At 35.6% G+C, this 18,102-nt stretch overlaps 2 protein-coding genes across 5 annotated transcripts in view; one reads left to right on the top strand and one right to left on the bottom strand.

Annotated features, from left to right (window-relative positions):
• The first annotated feature begins 2,692 nt into the window (after positions 1 to 2,692).
• LOC117119596 (cytochrome P450 1A1-like) lies at positions 2,693 to 6,723 on the top strand. The gene has a single exon (XM_033264424.1). It carries the CDS (start codon positions 2,942 to 2,944, stop codon positions 4,493 to 4,495), a length of 1,554 nt encoding a protein of 517 aa, XP_033120315.1. The 5' UTR covers positions 2,693 to 2,941; the 3' UTR covers positions 4,496 to 6,723.
• Positions 6,724 to 16,848: 10,125 nt separating this feature from the next.
• The window catches only part of LOC117119597 (voltage-dependent calcium channel gamma-5 subunit-like), a 9,514-nt gene continuing 8,260 nt past the window's right edge, over positions 16,849 to 18,102 (bottom strand). For all 4 annotated transcript variants that reach the window (XM_033264427.1, XM_033264428.1, XM_033264426.1 and 1 more), the window contains one exon: positions 16,849 to 17,535. In XM_033264427.1, coding sequence (XP_033120318.1) covers positions 17,006 to 17,535 — 530 coding nt within the window. In that variant the 3' untranslated portion in view covers positions 16,849 to 17,005. The remainder of the gene's footprint in view (positions 17,536 to 18,102) is intronic.

Genomic DNA, 18,102 nt, shown 5'->3' with positions numbered 1-18,102 from the left:
TAGCTAAACGATTTCCGCTATGTTGACAGAAATAGGACTAGATAGCAAATACAAATACTGAGGCCTACATCACCGTATCGAGGGTTATGGGACAAATCTGACCTGAACTTAAGACTGCTAGCCGCATTTATACGTAAAGTACCTTAGTGATAAAAGTATGGCTTACTGGAGGCTTATGTTAACTAACACATTCAAATCACATTCATTTTTTCCATTCATTCAAAACTACTTTAATTACCAAATGATAGGCACACAGAATAATATAGTGGATCGATTTGAATTTTTGACAATTTCTATCATTATTAAATTTCTAATTTTTGCAACTTTTGCAAACTTTTCCAATACTTTCATTTGTCGTGAGTAGGCCTACCTACTGTTTGAATGTTAGATTCGGTTTTATGTTGAAAAAGCTTTATATGGGCATAATTGACTAATTTGAAAAACCAATGAAATTATTTGATAATAATAGGCAAATAATAATACAAATTTGAGGACTATCACATTAAGTGTTAGGCGCACATTGATGCGGGTCATCAGCCAACAGATTTCCATCACGTGACGACGCGTCCACACGCGATTGATTGGACTAAATGTCGCCTCTGCAAGCTCTCGCACACAGCGCGCACGAATTTACCGTCCTACCGATTTAGTCCAATTTTTATTTTAATGTCTATTATTGTAATATGTATTCGTTTTATTCATAAAGGACTAATAAACAAACACAGTAATGGTACCTTTTTCCTTATTGTTTTAGTGATACGTGGCAAATTGCAACAGAAACCGTTGAAAGAGAATAAGGAACGATCAACCAATCTACCATCTACACGTAATGTGTTTTAGTTAGATATATCAGGGAACAGTGATCTTATTTAACTGTTCCCTGGTGAGACAGTATATATAGGCCTATAGCCTATAATGAAGTGTATACACTGCAACTCAGCTAATGGAGGATAATCCACAGCACAGGTAGGCCTACAGAGAGATGAAGGCCTACAGGCGCGAAATTGACTATGACATTAATTCGTGCGGTATCCACTCGTCGTCATATTCAATCAAATTGATTGTAAAATAAGTCATCGGTCCTGACATTCTCGTGTGGCGCACAAGTCAATGCACCTCAGTATTCACTTCATCGTCGTTGTGATATTAGTGAGCCGTGCATTATTATAATACCCTGGATGTTGTTGCGACAGTAATTTTCATAAATCAAATTAACCCACGGTGTGGCCTACGCTGAGATACTGGGTTCACGGTCCGCGGGAAATAGTATCGGTAATAACACCCCCCGGCTGGAGTCCACAGATGTAAAAGCTGGAGTAGCTACAGGTCTCAATTGACGATACTGAAAAAACGAAGAATGAGCCCTAAACGATCAATGCTCGCGCGTATTCATTTCATTCGCAACGGTATCATTTTAATGATACTTCGATTACGTTCATATTTAACACAACCGAGTTAAATTGGTTCGATAATTAAATAGATCAAGGAGGTACTATAAAAGAGGTCTCGAATCCAAATTATATTTTAATAAGATAGGACTACCACATACACACATCTTATAAACTGGAAGTAAAGCCGGCTCACTATGTCGGACGACGGTCTACGAATCCAACTCCGCTCCCTTTGAGCGCTTGACGACGCGACGCATCTGCTGATTTTCTGTGGCTGTCTGAACGGATCGTCATTAAAAACGGCGTCGCGTTCTCCATAGAATCGCGTCGGCCGATGACCGCCGGGCGCAGTGAGTTCGATTAAAGTCGAATTGCTTACATTACTGTGAATTTCAATAGTGCATAAAAGTTTATTAGTTATTTCAGGGAACTATTCCCTGGTTATTGGCTATACAATGTATTTATTTGTCAACGTGTACAACCTGGTTCACATAAAATTTGGTTTCCAGATTATTCAACAGATAATACAGTGAAAGTAAAATCTTTAAGTACAACACATAAAAAGATGCAAAAGACAAGTATCCGGACATATTGCAATAGAAACAACGGAACTTAAACTACTGTACTAAAAAGCTAACTAAAACTACAAACATATTTAAAAGACACAAAAGGCAAGGCATATTTTAGGATAAATATATAAAAAAAACAAAAGACAGGCCTATTATATTGCAATTCAGAGGTTGAAGTGTAGTGTATTTCGTATATTTCCAGCATAAAATTAATAAATAAGGATTTTCGTAGTAAAAAGTCTGTAAATCATTACAACTTTTTATGATTTATTTGACTTATTAAAAGTTGATATTTTATGTGGTCATTTCAAAGAATCACATAATTAGTTGGTGGCGTGTCTGCCGAATAAAACAGTTATACTGTATTTCTTTCTAGAATATTGACGCATCGTTAAAATTGTCATGCGCAGTAGCGATTTTAATGCTTAATTTCTACGGTCATGTAGGTATATAGATTTTATGTATTGGTTGCAGTGATAGCGTGTGAGTTGACAATGCTGATGTACAATAGTAGGTTTATTTAGAATAACACACCAGCTTTTTGTAGTGTTGTTTTAAAGATTATTGTCGTGAAGGTGGTTACAACAATTACTCGACCCTAGACTCCTCAATACAAAGTAATGAAATTAGCTCTTCCAATGTCGGTAAATGATTGGCTGATAGATAACGGGAAATAACCAATCACAGCACAGTGTTATGTAGACCGATTAGAATGTTCACTAAGAATATTACTTCAACATTTTGAGTCGGTCACGCGATAGATAGGTTGGATATTATACTATGACTGTGAACAAGCACTTTACGGTATAATTTTTTTAATCGCATATTATCTTCATCACGTGACGCTGAAAGATGTATAAATTGGCAACTGTTTTGCAGACAAGCATCATTTCTCTTTCTTTATTGAGGAAGTGTAATTGAAATCAGCATCTTGAGTACTTAACCGAAGTTAAGAAACTATAGACTTACTTTGTCGTCAAAATGATTGTAGGCGAAACACTTGGCGTGAACTTAACGGCTTTCCTTCTCTTCATCTGCATTATGTTGGTTCTGATGATTGTGAAAGGAATTGGTAAGCGAAAGAGCACGTTTCCAAAAGACGGGAACTTGAAACCAGTGCCTGGTCCACCTGGTCTACTATTAGTTGGTAACATTTTTGATATAGATAGTAATGCTCAGCAGAAAAGCATGCAGAGGTTGGCTGAAAAGTATGGAAACATATTTCAAATTCGTATTTTCAGGACGCCGGTTGTTGTTTTAAATGGATACGATGCCATATCCCAAGCGTTGAAACATCAGGCCATTGACTTTGCTGGACGACCCCACTTCCACACGTTTAAAGTGATGCACGAGTTGAAAAGTGGTTTTCTTGCTTTTGCCGACTACGATGAAACGTGGAAGGCAGGGCGCAAGATTGCTGAGACAGCCCTCAAGACATTCGTCTCTGGCCGAAACGTCGAAAGTCTTGATCAACGCATTGGTGACGAGGTGAGGGATCTGATAGCTGTACTAACAGATAATAATAACACCGAGGGCAGAGTTTTGGAACCCTCCACTATGATAAAGCTCTCGGTCTGCAACATCATGTTCTCATATATGTTCGGAAGCCGACGCTCATACAGCGATTCAAAATTGCACGACTTCCTTGCGATGTCGCACAGATTTACGAACGCTACGGGCACTGGGAATATAATAGATTTTCTGCCGTGGCTTCGCTTTCTGCCAAGCAAAACTATGAGTGATTTTAAAGGAATTATATTAGAGCTTAGGGATATTTTGTCAGATGATATCAAACGACACAAAGAAAACCACGTTCAAGGTGTTTCAAACAACATTTGTGATCAGTTGCTAAACGTGTCAAGATCAATGAATCAATCCGAACTTAGAAAATGTAATATTGACGAGGAGCGAGTTATGAGTTCAGTGTATGACATGGTTGGTGCTGCATTCGACACAATATCCATGTCTTTAACCTGGTCATTGGTGTTGATGGTGAACTACCCTGACGTGCAGGCAGCCGTGCACGACGAGTTGTTAAGGGTCGTCGGTCACAAAACACCCACACTTAAGGACAAACCTAGCCTACCGTTTACTGAAGCTTGCATACTGGAAACTTTACGATTTATCACCGTGGTTCCATTCTCCATCCCTCACAGTACAACAAGGGACACAACACTAAATGGATATTTCATTCCTAAGGGTACGACTGTCTTTGTGAACCTACATTCAGTACACCACGACAAAACACGCTGGGTAAACCCGGAATCATTTAACCCGGCACGTTTTTTATCTAAAGACGGGTCTCTTGATCGTCAGAAAGTTGATCAAATCATGCCTTTTTCTGCAGGAAGAAGGCGATGCCTCGGATCAGATCTTGCTAAAACTGAGCTCTTTCTTTTCTTCTCAAACTTGCTCCATCAATGTCATTTCGAGAGCGCGACAGCAGAAAAAATTCCAATGGAGCCGATCCATGGTCTGACCGTGAGACCGAAACCTTTCAAGCTTAAAATACGCCCCAGATTTCCAGGCAACTGAAATCTGCCTGTGTGTAGTAAATAATTTTATACAGTACGAACATATTTCTGCAGGTAAATATATTGGGCATACCGTTCCGTCTTTTACAATTCCTAAATTATGAATTTGATTATCCTCTGTATTGCTAAAGATCGTTTGTCATCAATAGCCCTAAGGCCCACATCACACCATCTTAAATAGGCCTATTTTTATTTCTTATATGTTAGGAAATTTGATTTTAATAATCAATTCAGTTTTCAAATTTATAGGCCTATTTAAAAAACGAACTTAGCCTGGTCATATTTGAACTGAGTTGATACATTCATAGGTAATCCAGTAAAAGACCTCAATTTATAGATCAGTATATAGGTCCCATGCGTTTTGTCATTCCCAATCTATGACAAGCAAATAATTTTAATAATATCAATAAAAACTTGTAAAATTTATTAATTAATATTTTTATTCATTTGTATGGAAAGAAATTCCATCAGTTTTGTTTATCAATAAATATTTATAGTATAATTAAGCGGTAAATACGCGAGCAAACAATTTAAAAACATTTAAATTGTATTTCGAATACTTATTGGGGACTGTCTGCGTTAGCATTGCGCGCGCATACCGGTACTCATCGCCTTGAGAGCTGCCTCTTGGTGATTAGAGCGTTTGTGTTATGATCAGACGTGCTAATTGATGACGTTGATGAAGATATAGAACGTGAGGTTATACAGATTGTGTTGTGTTCTGTTTGGCAATCAGGTGGCTTCAAGCCTCGTCCAGACATTTTAATTGACGATGTTAAATAAGATTTAATAGTTTGTGAGCTGTTTGGCAAACGCTTAAAATCTCGACCAGACATTCTAATTGATGATGATAATTAGGATGTAGATGTAGTACTTGAAACTTATCCTTTTTCAGTCTGTTTACTTTTCTAAATATTAGAAATGAATGAAAACTCATTTCAGGTCTATGATTGTATTCGAAAATTTATTGTTGATTTTTCATTTTTTATATTTCGATGTTTTTTATTTATCTCTTTTTAAATCAATTTTTTATTTGGTCAAATGCAGAACCATTTGAAAAATTAATTCTTAAATTATCCTGTATAAAGATGTTTTAAATAACAAAAAAATTAAAAGTGATAGTACTAATCAGCATGTTTTATGTACCGTATTACTATTTAATAATAGTATGAAACAATATGACTTTAAACACTACAATAATAATTGTATATTATACCAAATTTTATTGGATTAAGCAATATTTGCAAATTCAGATTTACAAAAATTACAAAAGATTGTGTGATAATCTGTTTAATTTTCTTAAAAAGAAACGTTTTTTTATATTGTTTATTTTATTACGATCGGCCTTCTTGATCCTATCTGAGCCTACTTTCATGGCTATGGTGTTAATCGATGCAGTTCTTACAGTATAACCGATCCGATACCCACTCCGGATCCCCGTTTGTAGGTTCGTTCACTGCTTTCTACGAAACACAACAATTATATTGATTCGTATTGATTGATCGTTGTAATAATTGTTTATATTTTATTACACCTCTTCTGAATTAAGAAGAGATTTGTTTAACGGCGATTACCGAGATTATGCATTTGGGGTTCGGAAATCCCAATTAAACCTTAAAGCCGATTGCTGACAATGCCACCATTCGACTTGTTATGACGTTCTAATATGTTTAAGACTTCACTAAAGTTTTCAGTAATGTACCGTGGCTTAATGACTTCGAAATGAATTAAAATCAATTGAAAGTTCCCACAGCTAACCTCTTAATTGGTATTGTTAATTATGATGTCTGGTCTATACAAGCGCTCTGAAGAAAGTTTATAGACAACAGCGCACAAGTCGACATACAGCTGGCGCTGTGCATAATCAGTTATTATCACTCGTACCATGGAGGTATATACCTCCATGCTCGTACTAAGACTGAACATGTTACCCAGTTGGTATCCTAATGCATATACCCAGCACAGCTGCCTAGCACAGTTGTACTTATGTTATTAGAGGAACTACGTGCGGAGGTCAAACATTTTGATATCTCACACAATTGGATTCTGTTCAAACTATTTATCCCCAATGTAGGGTGAAGTGTCCAGGGTTTGAATGTGGTACCGTAAAACATGTAACCTTTTGGGCGAATCTACACTCACCACATATGCATTGTAACAAGTTATATTTTCTTGGGCAGCATTGCAAAAATGAATCATTATGTTTAGTATGTTAACTAAAATCATCGAAAGTGTATACATACTGTACACACATATATATATATATATATATATATATATATATATACCGTACTGTGTATATATATATATATATATTGTATATAGACCTATATCTTTGTATAGGTCTCTGTATTATATAATATATGACCACAGTATACAGTATAGGTCTATTTGTACATATGATATTGTATATAGTATATACATATTATATACATTGTACTTATATATTTGTATAGGTTTCTGATGTAGGCCTATTATATAATATATATAATTACTCTACACCATACGGTACCGGTATATAATGTAGAAACAATTAAAAGATGATCCTTCAATCATTGAAGGTTGACTTGGGGAACACAAATTCATTAAGGTATAATAAATAGAACGGATATATATATATGTATATATATGTATATATATATATATATATATATACTATATATATGTGTATGTATGTAAATGTATATATATATATATATATATCTTTTAACAGAAAAAAGTGTAGGCCTCTTAATAACAATTTTGATATAATGTACAAATTTGAAAGTCATATTTTTATTACAATAATTGAAATTGATTTATTGCCAAAATTCTAAAATTATTTGATTGATTGGATGTGACTTATAGGTTTCTGATGTAGGCCTATTATATAATATATATAATTCCTCTACACCATACGGTACCGGTATATAACGTAGAAACAATTAAAAGATGATCCTTCAATCATTGAAGGTTGACTTGGGGAACACAAATTCATTAAGGTATAATAAATAGAACGGATATATATATATGTATATATATGTATATATATATATACTATATATATGTGTATGTATGTAAATGTATATATATATATATATATCTTTTAACAGAAAAAAGTGTAGGCCTCTTAATAACAATTTTGATATAATGTACAAATTTGAAAGTCATATTTTTATTACAATAATTGAAATTGATTTATTGCCAAAATTCTAAAATTATTTGATTGATTGGATGTGACTTTGATAGACAAACAAGAAACGCAGTGTCGCGGTTTTCGTACCCTGTGATTATTAAGACCTATAAAATACTAGAAAATCGGAAATTACAAAGACTTAATTCCTGAACACATCGAAAATATATATTGATTTAAATATGTGATGGTATATACATGCTAAGCCCACCGTATGAGTTACTAAACCTTGAGGGGCTTACATTAAGACACACGGCAAACTGATGCTTCTAGCTTAATTTATCATGAAGTTAGCTGAGATTTTTTTTTCGTAAATTCCAATAGAAAGCTTCAATTCATTCCAAAGTAAAATTAATTCATTAAACTTTTCATTTGTAAATACTGATGTGCAATTGAAACTAGACCTGTATACACGAATGTCGATATTCTTGAGGTTAACATTTAATTCAATTTAGGCTCAAGTTTTGTAAATGTTTGTGGCGTAACTGTACCGTACGGTACCATCACTCTTGTAATGCGGTACGGTAAACCGATAATCGCCGTTATATAACCATTATTCATAAATATCTACACATATCTTTTATATGTCATCAGAATTTTGTATACTACTTAAGCATCAATAATGAACATTGTTATCTATAATGTGCCACCTTTGATTGGATGAATGTTTAAAGACACGAATGACGATCATGATAATGACGTATTCGTTATCGTTTTCGTAAGGCAAAATCGCCCTATTATAAGAATATACCAATGCTATTAACTCAAAGGCATTCGAGTACTGTACTAGTAATAATATCGAGACTTCATTTAACTCGCATTCACAACTGCGTAGTTCAAAATTTGTGACCGTGGAGTGTGTAATACTGTAGGCTTAAAAATACTGCACAAAATGCTAGGCCTAACTAACTCTGTGATTATCACGTTGGCTTGTATTTTAATCTATGTATACTATTTTGTAAAAGCAAACTGTGAACTACGTAGTCCTATTTGAATAATTATAATCACAACGTACTTATTAATATAGGTCTACATAAAAAATAACTAAAATATGAATTAGGCCTAATCTAACAATATCATTTCAAATATATTTGTAAATTATGATAATATGAAATTAAATAATAATTAAATCGGCTTTTACGAAATAACTTACTTATATTATAGGACTCTTTGATAGCCTGTTGAAATTTCCCTTTTTAAAATGTTTGTTGGAATGAGTCCTGTAGGCATCTTTCACTCTTTTTTTGCAAGTCGTTTGTATTTAAAGTACAGTATGAATTGACCTAATATTTTATTTTTATGTCATCGTATATTGTTTAGTTCAGTATTGTACACTGAGAGCTCCCTCCAATTATGAACTACTTTTGTGACTGGTTTTCCATGGTCTTTAGCAACACTGGTCTCTAATTTGAATAATAAGATAAAATACATTTGTTGATTTGGTACGGTAGTCTTTGATTTGAGAGGTCTTTCATTAGAGGGAGACCAATATATAATAAAATTATGAACACAATTAATTAATAACCAAGATAACGTGATTCCTTCAGCACAGGAGTATATAATTGTTTTATGTAATGACCAGGGTAATATATACGTAAGAGCCATTGACATGACGTGTTGGGCCTATTTATTATTTCATTTTGGTATATTTTTGTATAAAATGTTGAATACGTCATAACGTTGAATATTGTACGAATTCACACCTTGATGCAATTTTAAAAATAAAAAATATTACAGAAAATATAATTGTAACGCTAATTGGGCGTCTGTAACTCTTTCAATATTTGATTTGTTTCATACAGTATATACGTTTATGTTCATATATCGAATAAAAGCAATGTAAAATTCCTTTCGTAGTTTTACGGGATGGATTACTCGAACTAAAGTTTTAAAAAACATTTAAAACCGACGGGTGTTGTCGAGTGGTCCCACTGGGCGCTGAACGTACGTTTCAGCCTAATATAATATGTAACTATCTTTCATATAGTCCTAAACATGAATTTATTAATCAAGAAAAATACTACTTTTTTTCAAATAAGGCATTATGTTTATACTGTGAATAAAATAATTTACAATACTCTATTTGGATATTGTGTACTGTGTAGATTATATCGAGTTTTGAAAGTTGTTCTTGTCGTCGAGTCCGTCCAGTTTTATGTAACAAATGCCTGAGATTTCCACATACAACCTACGTAGGCATAGGTTTGACATGACACCATGTCCGTGAGTAAATCACAGATATTGTATCTGTAAGGGGAACTTGATACAGTGCGGACAGATAATCATGATTGCAACAAAATTATATTCGCACTTGTCAATTGAGTACGAACTCCATATGAACTTGCCAGAACTGTTTGGAATGAGACGACTTTCTAATATTTGGTTATCGAAGCGGCCTACTAGTTCGGATTCTAAGTTACCAAAATAATCATATTCGTATGATTCTCTAAAATTGGTGACGTATTCGTGGATGTTAAATTTTGTGTGGAAGTATCTTTGCGTCACCAATATCACGCCGAACGATTAGGAGTCAATATGATTACGTTGTATGGCATCAAATAAACACACCACCAACATTGTTAATATGATTTAAATTATTTAATTATGTTCATAATTATTATCAACAGCAAATTATTAATATGAATAGGAATGCCTGAAATATCACAAACATATATCCCACGGCTACCTGAAAATGTATTATTTTCACCATAATTTGAAAGAGAGATTATTTAAAAACAAATATTACTTTATATGGCGATATTGGCTATTGATATATCCGCAAATTGCCGTAGGCCTACTCAGTTTACAAGTCAGTTCAGTATAGGTCTATACTTGATTTATGAGGGGGACTTATGGGACTCTGTTGTCGCCTTGAAGTGCATTCTTGTGCCACATAACACTTGCGAAGATACTTAACCAATTAGCGATCTCATTAACCAATCTTTCTCAAGACCAACAATATATGATGTGTTACGTAATCCGAAACCCATCATTCGATGAAATGAGAAGATAAATGGGGGGTCAGCTAATGAGGCTACTTACCTCAGACTTGTGAGTATGCCTTCCCATCTCACCTGTGAGTGATATATTAATATTAGGAATTCACATAGTACGATATTAATCTCAATAAAGACCTAACAAACATCAATATTCTACCCTCCCTCTGCGAGCACTAGTCCGCTTTTAAGGTCTCGGGAACTAATGATGAATTTAATACTTTATGATAGCAAAATACATACTCCATACTTTTAGAGTACCGGATGTAATATCTTCAGGTCCAACAGTTTGTCCCCCTTTATAAGGGTTCTACTATATTATGATATTTAGGCCTACATTCATAACTACGATCATAGACCTATTAATAATGTCCATGGTATGATCACACCACGAAGGTCTAAACACAATGGCGGGTAAGTTAGCCTCGCTTTTAAGGCCTAGGCCTGTTTATTATAATTTTTGAAGATATAGGAGGAAATAACATTGTTGCTGAATTTCGAGGGGAAACAGCCCATGAACAGATAAAGCTTACGGTAAGTCAAGGATATGGTGCTTGGTCTGAAAGGCCTACACCGAGTGGCCCAGTACGCAATTCAACATAGGCCTGCAGCCTGACTTATTTTACCATTTTTATCTTAAATCGAGGCTTCGGATAATTTTGTTTTCTGATATGTTGTACAACTGATGTTTTTCTAATACACAAAAAGCATATTTGGCGAAAAACTTGGGAGCGATTACGGTAGAGTAATGAGATACAGATTGTTTAATATTTAAAAAAACTGGGGAAATTCCAGTTTTTACGTTTTCAAAAATCTGTATCTCATTAACCGCTCCCAGGTTTTTCGTCAATATGCCCTGGACCCAACAAGGCAGTGCCACCAAGATGGGGCAGGGGACAAGATACCCGGGGCTCAAGCTTACCAGGGGCCCATAGAAATTGCTGGTAGCATTTTTTTTCCAATATTTTTTTCAAAAATAATAATCACTATCATAGGCCCTCAATAATGGCATAGGTCCCCTAATAATTGGCCCCTCCAGATTGACCCCCCCCCCCAACAAAAATATTTGCGCCTTCGGTGCAATCAATCTCTGGGGAACGCACTAACCCTTGCCCATGTTACACTTTCCCCTCTTCGGCCCAACAACAAGGCCCCGTGTCATTAAGATAATGTGACTAAAGTCGATCTTTTGAATTGGACATCTTCCTAAATAGCTTCTGGGACCTCACTGGGTCCCGTCATCCCAGGGGAACCATGGTGGGCCTGGAAAATGCAAGTCTAAGACTTGATTATGCATTACCACCCACCCCTTTCTCCCGACAGATTGCCTTTAATGATTCGCTTTGAAATCGATTTATCTGCAGGGATTTAATATTTGGACATTGGTGGAAAACGACTACTACCACTGTATGATGATTAAATAATCATAAAATTTGTCAGTGACTCATCCCTAACCCTGCCAACAGCACGGAAGGGATATAGCAGTGAAGTGAATTATTTTATTACAGTACAGTACCATGGTACTTACAACAATCGGATTTCAATCCTCGAAACAACTTTACACACCGTCTTTTCTCTGCTTTCGGGCAATTTGGCTATTGGCCAAACGCTCAATATATAAATTCGATTACAATGAATGAGAAAAAAAGTATTTATAAAAAATAAGACAAAACCTAGAAATTTTAAAAAGACGAGCGAGAATTATCGTATTCTTTTTATTGTGTCAGTGCAACTAAGCCATGCATATCATAACCTTATGGGCTCTTTTCTATGCATTCGGTGTAGTGAAGATACAAAGTAGAACCCCTCATCAGGCCTTTATTGAAGAACTTTAATTTTGTCTGTCTCTCATCGTAACACCTGGGGCTTATCTCCGCTGATTTCGCGATAGCAGCCGTTAAAATGTTATCAGCAAAAGTTTTAATTGAACCCCACAAATTGCGTTATCATCGTTTGTGTGTGCAATCATTTCTTCTGATTCGTCGCTATGGTTACGAGAGCACGAGTTAAAAAGTTATGGCCGAGGCTCAGTGGCTCGCGTGATGAATGTGATTTGTGACCGGAGATCAATTCGCCTCGGGAACACCACTCAACTAAGGAAATTACATATTCTTCGCATGGTGTAGCCCAGCACATATGGTGACATACTGTATTGTTTTAAATAAATTCAAACCGTTTAGAGACTTTTCATTGTCCTCATATCCATATAGTAAGCTATAATAATTATTATTATTTCCAGGACCACAATGAAAAACATTTCTTTAAAATGATTGTGTCATCCTGGCTAAAGATATTAGTAAATAAATAAATAAATAAATATTGTAAAAATTAAATGGGTAATCTAAGAATCAGCGGTAGTCATAATATAGCCACAACAAATACAATTTTCAAAAAATTATACCTTTAAGTAGTGGGTCTGTACTCTATGGTTTTCTTAAAATAGGTGTAGGGAATTTATTATCAAATTCAGTTTTAACTTGCAATGTAGGCCTACGAAACAGTTTAACTTATTTAAGTGGAAGAAAATAATATGTGAATGTACAGAATATGGACTATTAACCATGGGATTTGAATGTAATTAAGCCTATAAATTAGGCGATATAAATGTATTAATTATTATTGTCCAAGAAGACATGGGGGCCGGAGGCAAAAAAGAAAAAGAAATTGTTGATCACCCAAAAAGTTATTTCCGGGCGTCTACAAAACAAACATTTCCCGGGTGAATACCCCGGGGACCCCCCAGGGTCTCTCGATTACCCCCCCCCCCTTCGGACATGGCATAGGTTTTCTAGCTCCAATAGTTAATTTTAAAATTGTAAGATACTTACCAATATTGTTTTTGTATTCATTGTTTAAACGGTTTTTTTCACATGTTTCCGTTGTTTTGCAGGCCAGTTATTAACCTCGCTATGTTTGTGTGGCTGTGTGTCAGTGAATGATTCCGTGACAACAGCAAATTGTAGGGGACACCCGACATCTTAAGTGTATTGTTTTGACGTTTAAGCAAACTGAGTCACAAAATATAAAACTTTATGCGCTTCCACTTACCAATACAATGTCGTTACACCTCGCGTGCAAAGATTCTATCTCGGCTTTCATTATTGTCTTTTGTGCGATCTTTCATGCAAAAGTGATCAAGGACAAGCGCTGGACCTATTGTCGAGCTGGAAATCTCTTCTTTACAATTTGATTTCTGACAAAATTGAAAATCAAATCAACACGACGTTTTCAACAAGAAATTTCAATTAGGTTTTAATGGAGTCGACTCGTTCTTAAAAATGGGGGAGGGTTGGCCCTATCTAGTAAGCGAAGCGGGGTTGCACCTAACAGGATGCGACCCCCGTGAAGTTTGCCTCCCTTACTACTCCCTTACTTACTTTGAAAGACCTATAAAATTATTCTGAAGTACCGGTAATCCCTATTATTTATTCTCCTGTAAATGGGTAGATGTTCTAAATTCTTTTTGGAGGGATCGTACCCCTTAAAATATCAGTAAAATGTCGATGGATGCTAGCGTTTACCGGTACCGTACCGTACTTCTTTAGCTAGATTGTAAAAATTCCCCTTGAATCTATTACACAAAATTGGTTCATTCATAGTGGTGGACCCAGGAATTCAATATAGAAGGTCCCCGGGGAACACCTTTTACAGATAGGGGATCTATGTCACCTCAGCCTCACCAAGGTTTGGACTGAAATAGGAAAATTTGTGATTATGACACCTCTAGATGGCCGGAAATTGCACTCTCAGACCTAAAATTTGAATATAAATGTCTTTATATCTCCATTAAAAAAAAGTTGAACAATTTAGGAGGAGGGGCCGGGCCGGCTTCCCCCCTCCTTGAATCCGCCGCTGATTCATTTACTGATTGTACGTTCTTCGACCAATCACAAGTGTAACTGTCATGCCGGTTTCTTTTTACCCATTTTTTGTGGTTGAATGGCCTACCTGCCCTCGGCATGTGCTCTCGCTTCATTGAAGCTGAAAATCACAGTTTTCCCGTCCTCCAAAATAACCAGAATCGAATAGCGTACCTGCACTGATGCCATTCTTGGCTCTTTCCCATGCTTCAAGGCGACCAATGCGTTGTCCCACGGCCGTCCTTCAATTCTCCTGTAACATTATTTCCTTTTATATCGATTGTAAATAGATTCATAGCCAATATATGTGTATTTTTAGTTCAGATATTCATAATTTGTAAAACGTGCTCAACAAAGGTGCATTGAACAAAACAGATTTTCTTTTTCTCAGGATAAAGTGTGTGAGAAAAAACTTCAATGCCTGAGGCATTTTGGATTACTGACAAATGGTACTAATTGTGATAGGATTTATATTTGTATGGATGATTATATTGTTTAAATTCATAAATTGTTTAATCATAAAACTCTAAATAAAGGAAGGCCTTTATAAAATTTTAGTCCAAAATCGATAATTCTCTATAATGCAGGCCTAAATCTTACAATTATCTGAACAATTATTCTCAAATATTAGTTTAAACAATTAATGATAATAGAAAGTGCAACCCTTATACTTTACTGTATTACTAAGCCAAGTGGTTTATAAAATTGAATAAACTACCGTATCAACTGATACAGTTCTGTCCAAAGTTTACTAATCAAATAGAAAAACCATGCGCCAAATGTCCACATTGGCTATGCCTACACAGGCGAGTAATAAACGAAACACATAATTTGTGGGCGCGAAAATTAATTCGTAAAGCTGTTAAGTGATGGGCTATACGTTTTTCACTTATATACTAGTGATCACCTGAAGCACTAAACGTCTCCTGAAAACCTTACACTCTCCAAAAAATGGAATTTAATATGGCATGCGACGACATGAACTATAATAACTGTATTACTCAATTCAATATTTGAATTCTGAAGTCAGGTATAACGATAAAACAAACAACTTTTGAGAATAGATCAACACGGATTTTAATAAACTGGGAAGCCGGAAAATCACGACTATACTTAAAATACGCTAATTTAACATTTAATGCGATAGAAATGAAGAAATTATAACAGGTTATACCAGTAGGGTAAAACTTCTCATTCTTTGTAGAGGGCGCTGTTGACAAAATATCACTCGTCAGTTCGCTTTTCATAGATAATTTATTTTCTATCCTACTATAAGGTAGATTGTGCATAGTATTGCTCTAAGTAACATTAGAAAAATGTTCTAAGGTAGGAATGTAATGAATACTTAGTAGAAATGCTCAATGAAATGTGTAGTATAGGCTACTCGAAAGGAGAAAGAGATGTCAATAATATTGCAAATGATTTTTCTTCAAATGCAGAAGTGGAGCCGTATCGGTCAATTGTTTTAATACTGAGGGGGAGGTGGAATAGGGAAGAAAACAAATTCTACAAAACCACATCCACGTACTCGTACTTTGGGAGCAATGAAAATAAAGCAAAATAATCAAGAACATTCAATAACTAAGTTCCGGCATTCACAATAAGACAAAAGCAAGACCGATGACGCTACGATTGTTGTAGTAATGTCATCTATCGAATTGTATTATAGTTTTAATTTTTAATTCATTAAATCAAATTGTATAAATACGCGTGGAAATTATATAAATTCACGTTGTAGTCTGCGCGTGCGGTCAGTTGGCGCGTGCCACGTCACGGGATAAAAGTTTTGATTGAGCACTGTTAGGCGCGTTAAGCCTAGTTTCCTTAAAATCGTTACACTATCGCTACAGTGTTTTCAGTGCAATCGTTGTACTGCGTACAGTGCAATCAAGAAGGCTCCCCGATTCGACCGACATTCGGCATTTACCGAAAGCTGTTGGTGATAGCGTGTAGCGATTGTATGGAAACCAAGCTTTAAAGCAAACGCAAGCTACTCGTCTTAGCAACTACTAGGCGTAGTTGTCACTCCTGCGTTCGCGTCCAACGGGTGTAAATATTGCTCTAGTTTGAACCATGCCTTAAGAGTTCAAGATGTTTAGGTTAAAATTTAAACAGAAAACGGATGCAAAGCTATAAACAATTTGTGAATACATGGGTTATGTCCATCCTGTCCATCAGTAGGATACAATTATTACGGTAGATTTTATATAAAACAAAAAGACAGTAACTCCGAAAAGAGACAGATACCGTTTAAGATTCAGGGTTTGAATTCAGGGTCTGAGAGAGAGAGAGAGAGAGAGAGAGAGAGAGAGAGAGAGAGAGAGAAACAACATCTTGTGATGGGCAGGCCTGAATAAATAAATAAATAAATAAAGTAAATAAATAAAAATAAACAAATGATCAAATAGATCGAAACGTTTAATCTCAAAATATCTCTGATTCTTTTCGGAGTTACTATCTTTTTGTACTATTGATTATTGTGCTTAAACAGATGTTATTTTAAATACAGATTCAAATGATCTATTGAAACTGTTCAAAACTACAGGATCCCTCAGTGATCGTCGTGGTGGTCTCAGCCGCTGTCGACCCGTCTGTGACGAAGTTACCGTAAACCCATCCATCGGTAGGTACCCAATTTTTCCTATATGATGGACATCCGTGTTTATATCATGTGATACATACGTCAATTCATGACTGGCCGGCGCCGACGTGGATGACATTCGGCGCAATGAGTCTTTAAACCGACAGATATCACCGTTCATTGAAACTCTTCTAAGTGAACGCGTACCACACCAGCGGACCTCCGTCAACTTGGATTTACTCTTACAGAAATAAACTTGGACAGCGAGGAAGCCGGAGATTTCTGATAAAGTTAGGCCTACCCCTGCAAAGTATAATGACCATCCCCAACGATAGACGAAAACAGTGTCAAAGGTTGACTCTACTACAGATGCTCCCAGCTCGTCGTTAACGCCGCAGATATATACCAGCAGTCCAAACATACTAATCAGACCTAATATTAGTAGAATAAGATAAATAAATAATATTTAATACAGTATTGATATAATTAAGTTGATCCCTAATTCTCAATCTATAATTAAAGGCCCACTTTATGTTGATTTGTATTCTGATTGTTTAGTAGTTTGGTGGTTTACATTTAAGATACACGATTTTGCAAACGGCTTAACCAACGGCCCAGGCCTGAGCAATGCCGGTTTCGTTGAAAACTCTTTTCACACTCTTTGCTCTATATATGTGGGAACAGCACTAGCGCTCGACAAAAACACATGAAATTGAGTAGGAAACAGTGGCTGGATCTCGGTAGAGGTAGATACAAAATTGATAAGCTTCAATTGTAGTAACTCGGAAATTTATGCAACTCATGTGGCCTTCATCAGCAAGAAATTTAAACCGTGAGCCTGAAAACCATAGGCAAGCTGAGCTGTTTTATATAATTAAATATCTTTGAAACAGACTTGCTTCGGTAGTGCATTAAACTGATCACAGGCAATCCTATCTAATAAATGAAGTCTATACTTACGATTTATTGGATCGTAGATGCTGTCACTTATACACATCT

The sequence above is a fragment of the Anneissia japonica genome, unplaced genomic scaffold, assembly GCF_011630105.1.
Source record: "Anneissia japonica isolate Jap-2015-1 unplaced genomic scaffold, ASM1163010v1 scaffold6016_len257023_cov185, whole genome shotgun sequence".
Classification (NCBI taxonomy): domain Eukaryota; kingdom Metazoa; phylum Echinodermata; class Crinoidea; order Comatulida; family Comatulidae; genus Anneissia; species Anneissia japonica.
This window is presented reverse-complemented; position numbering and strand designations above follow the sequence as displayed.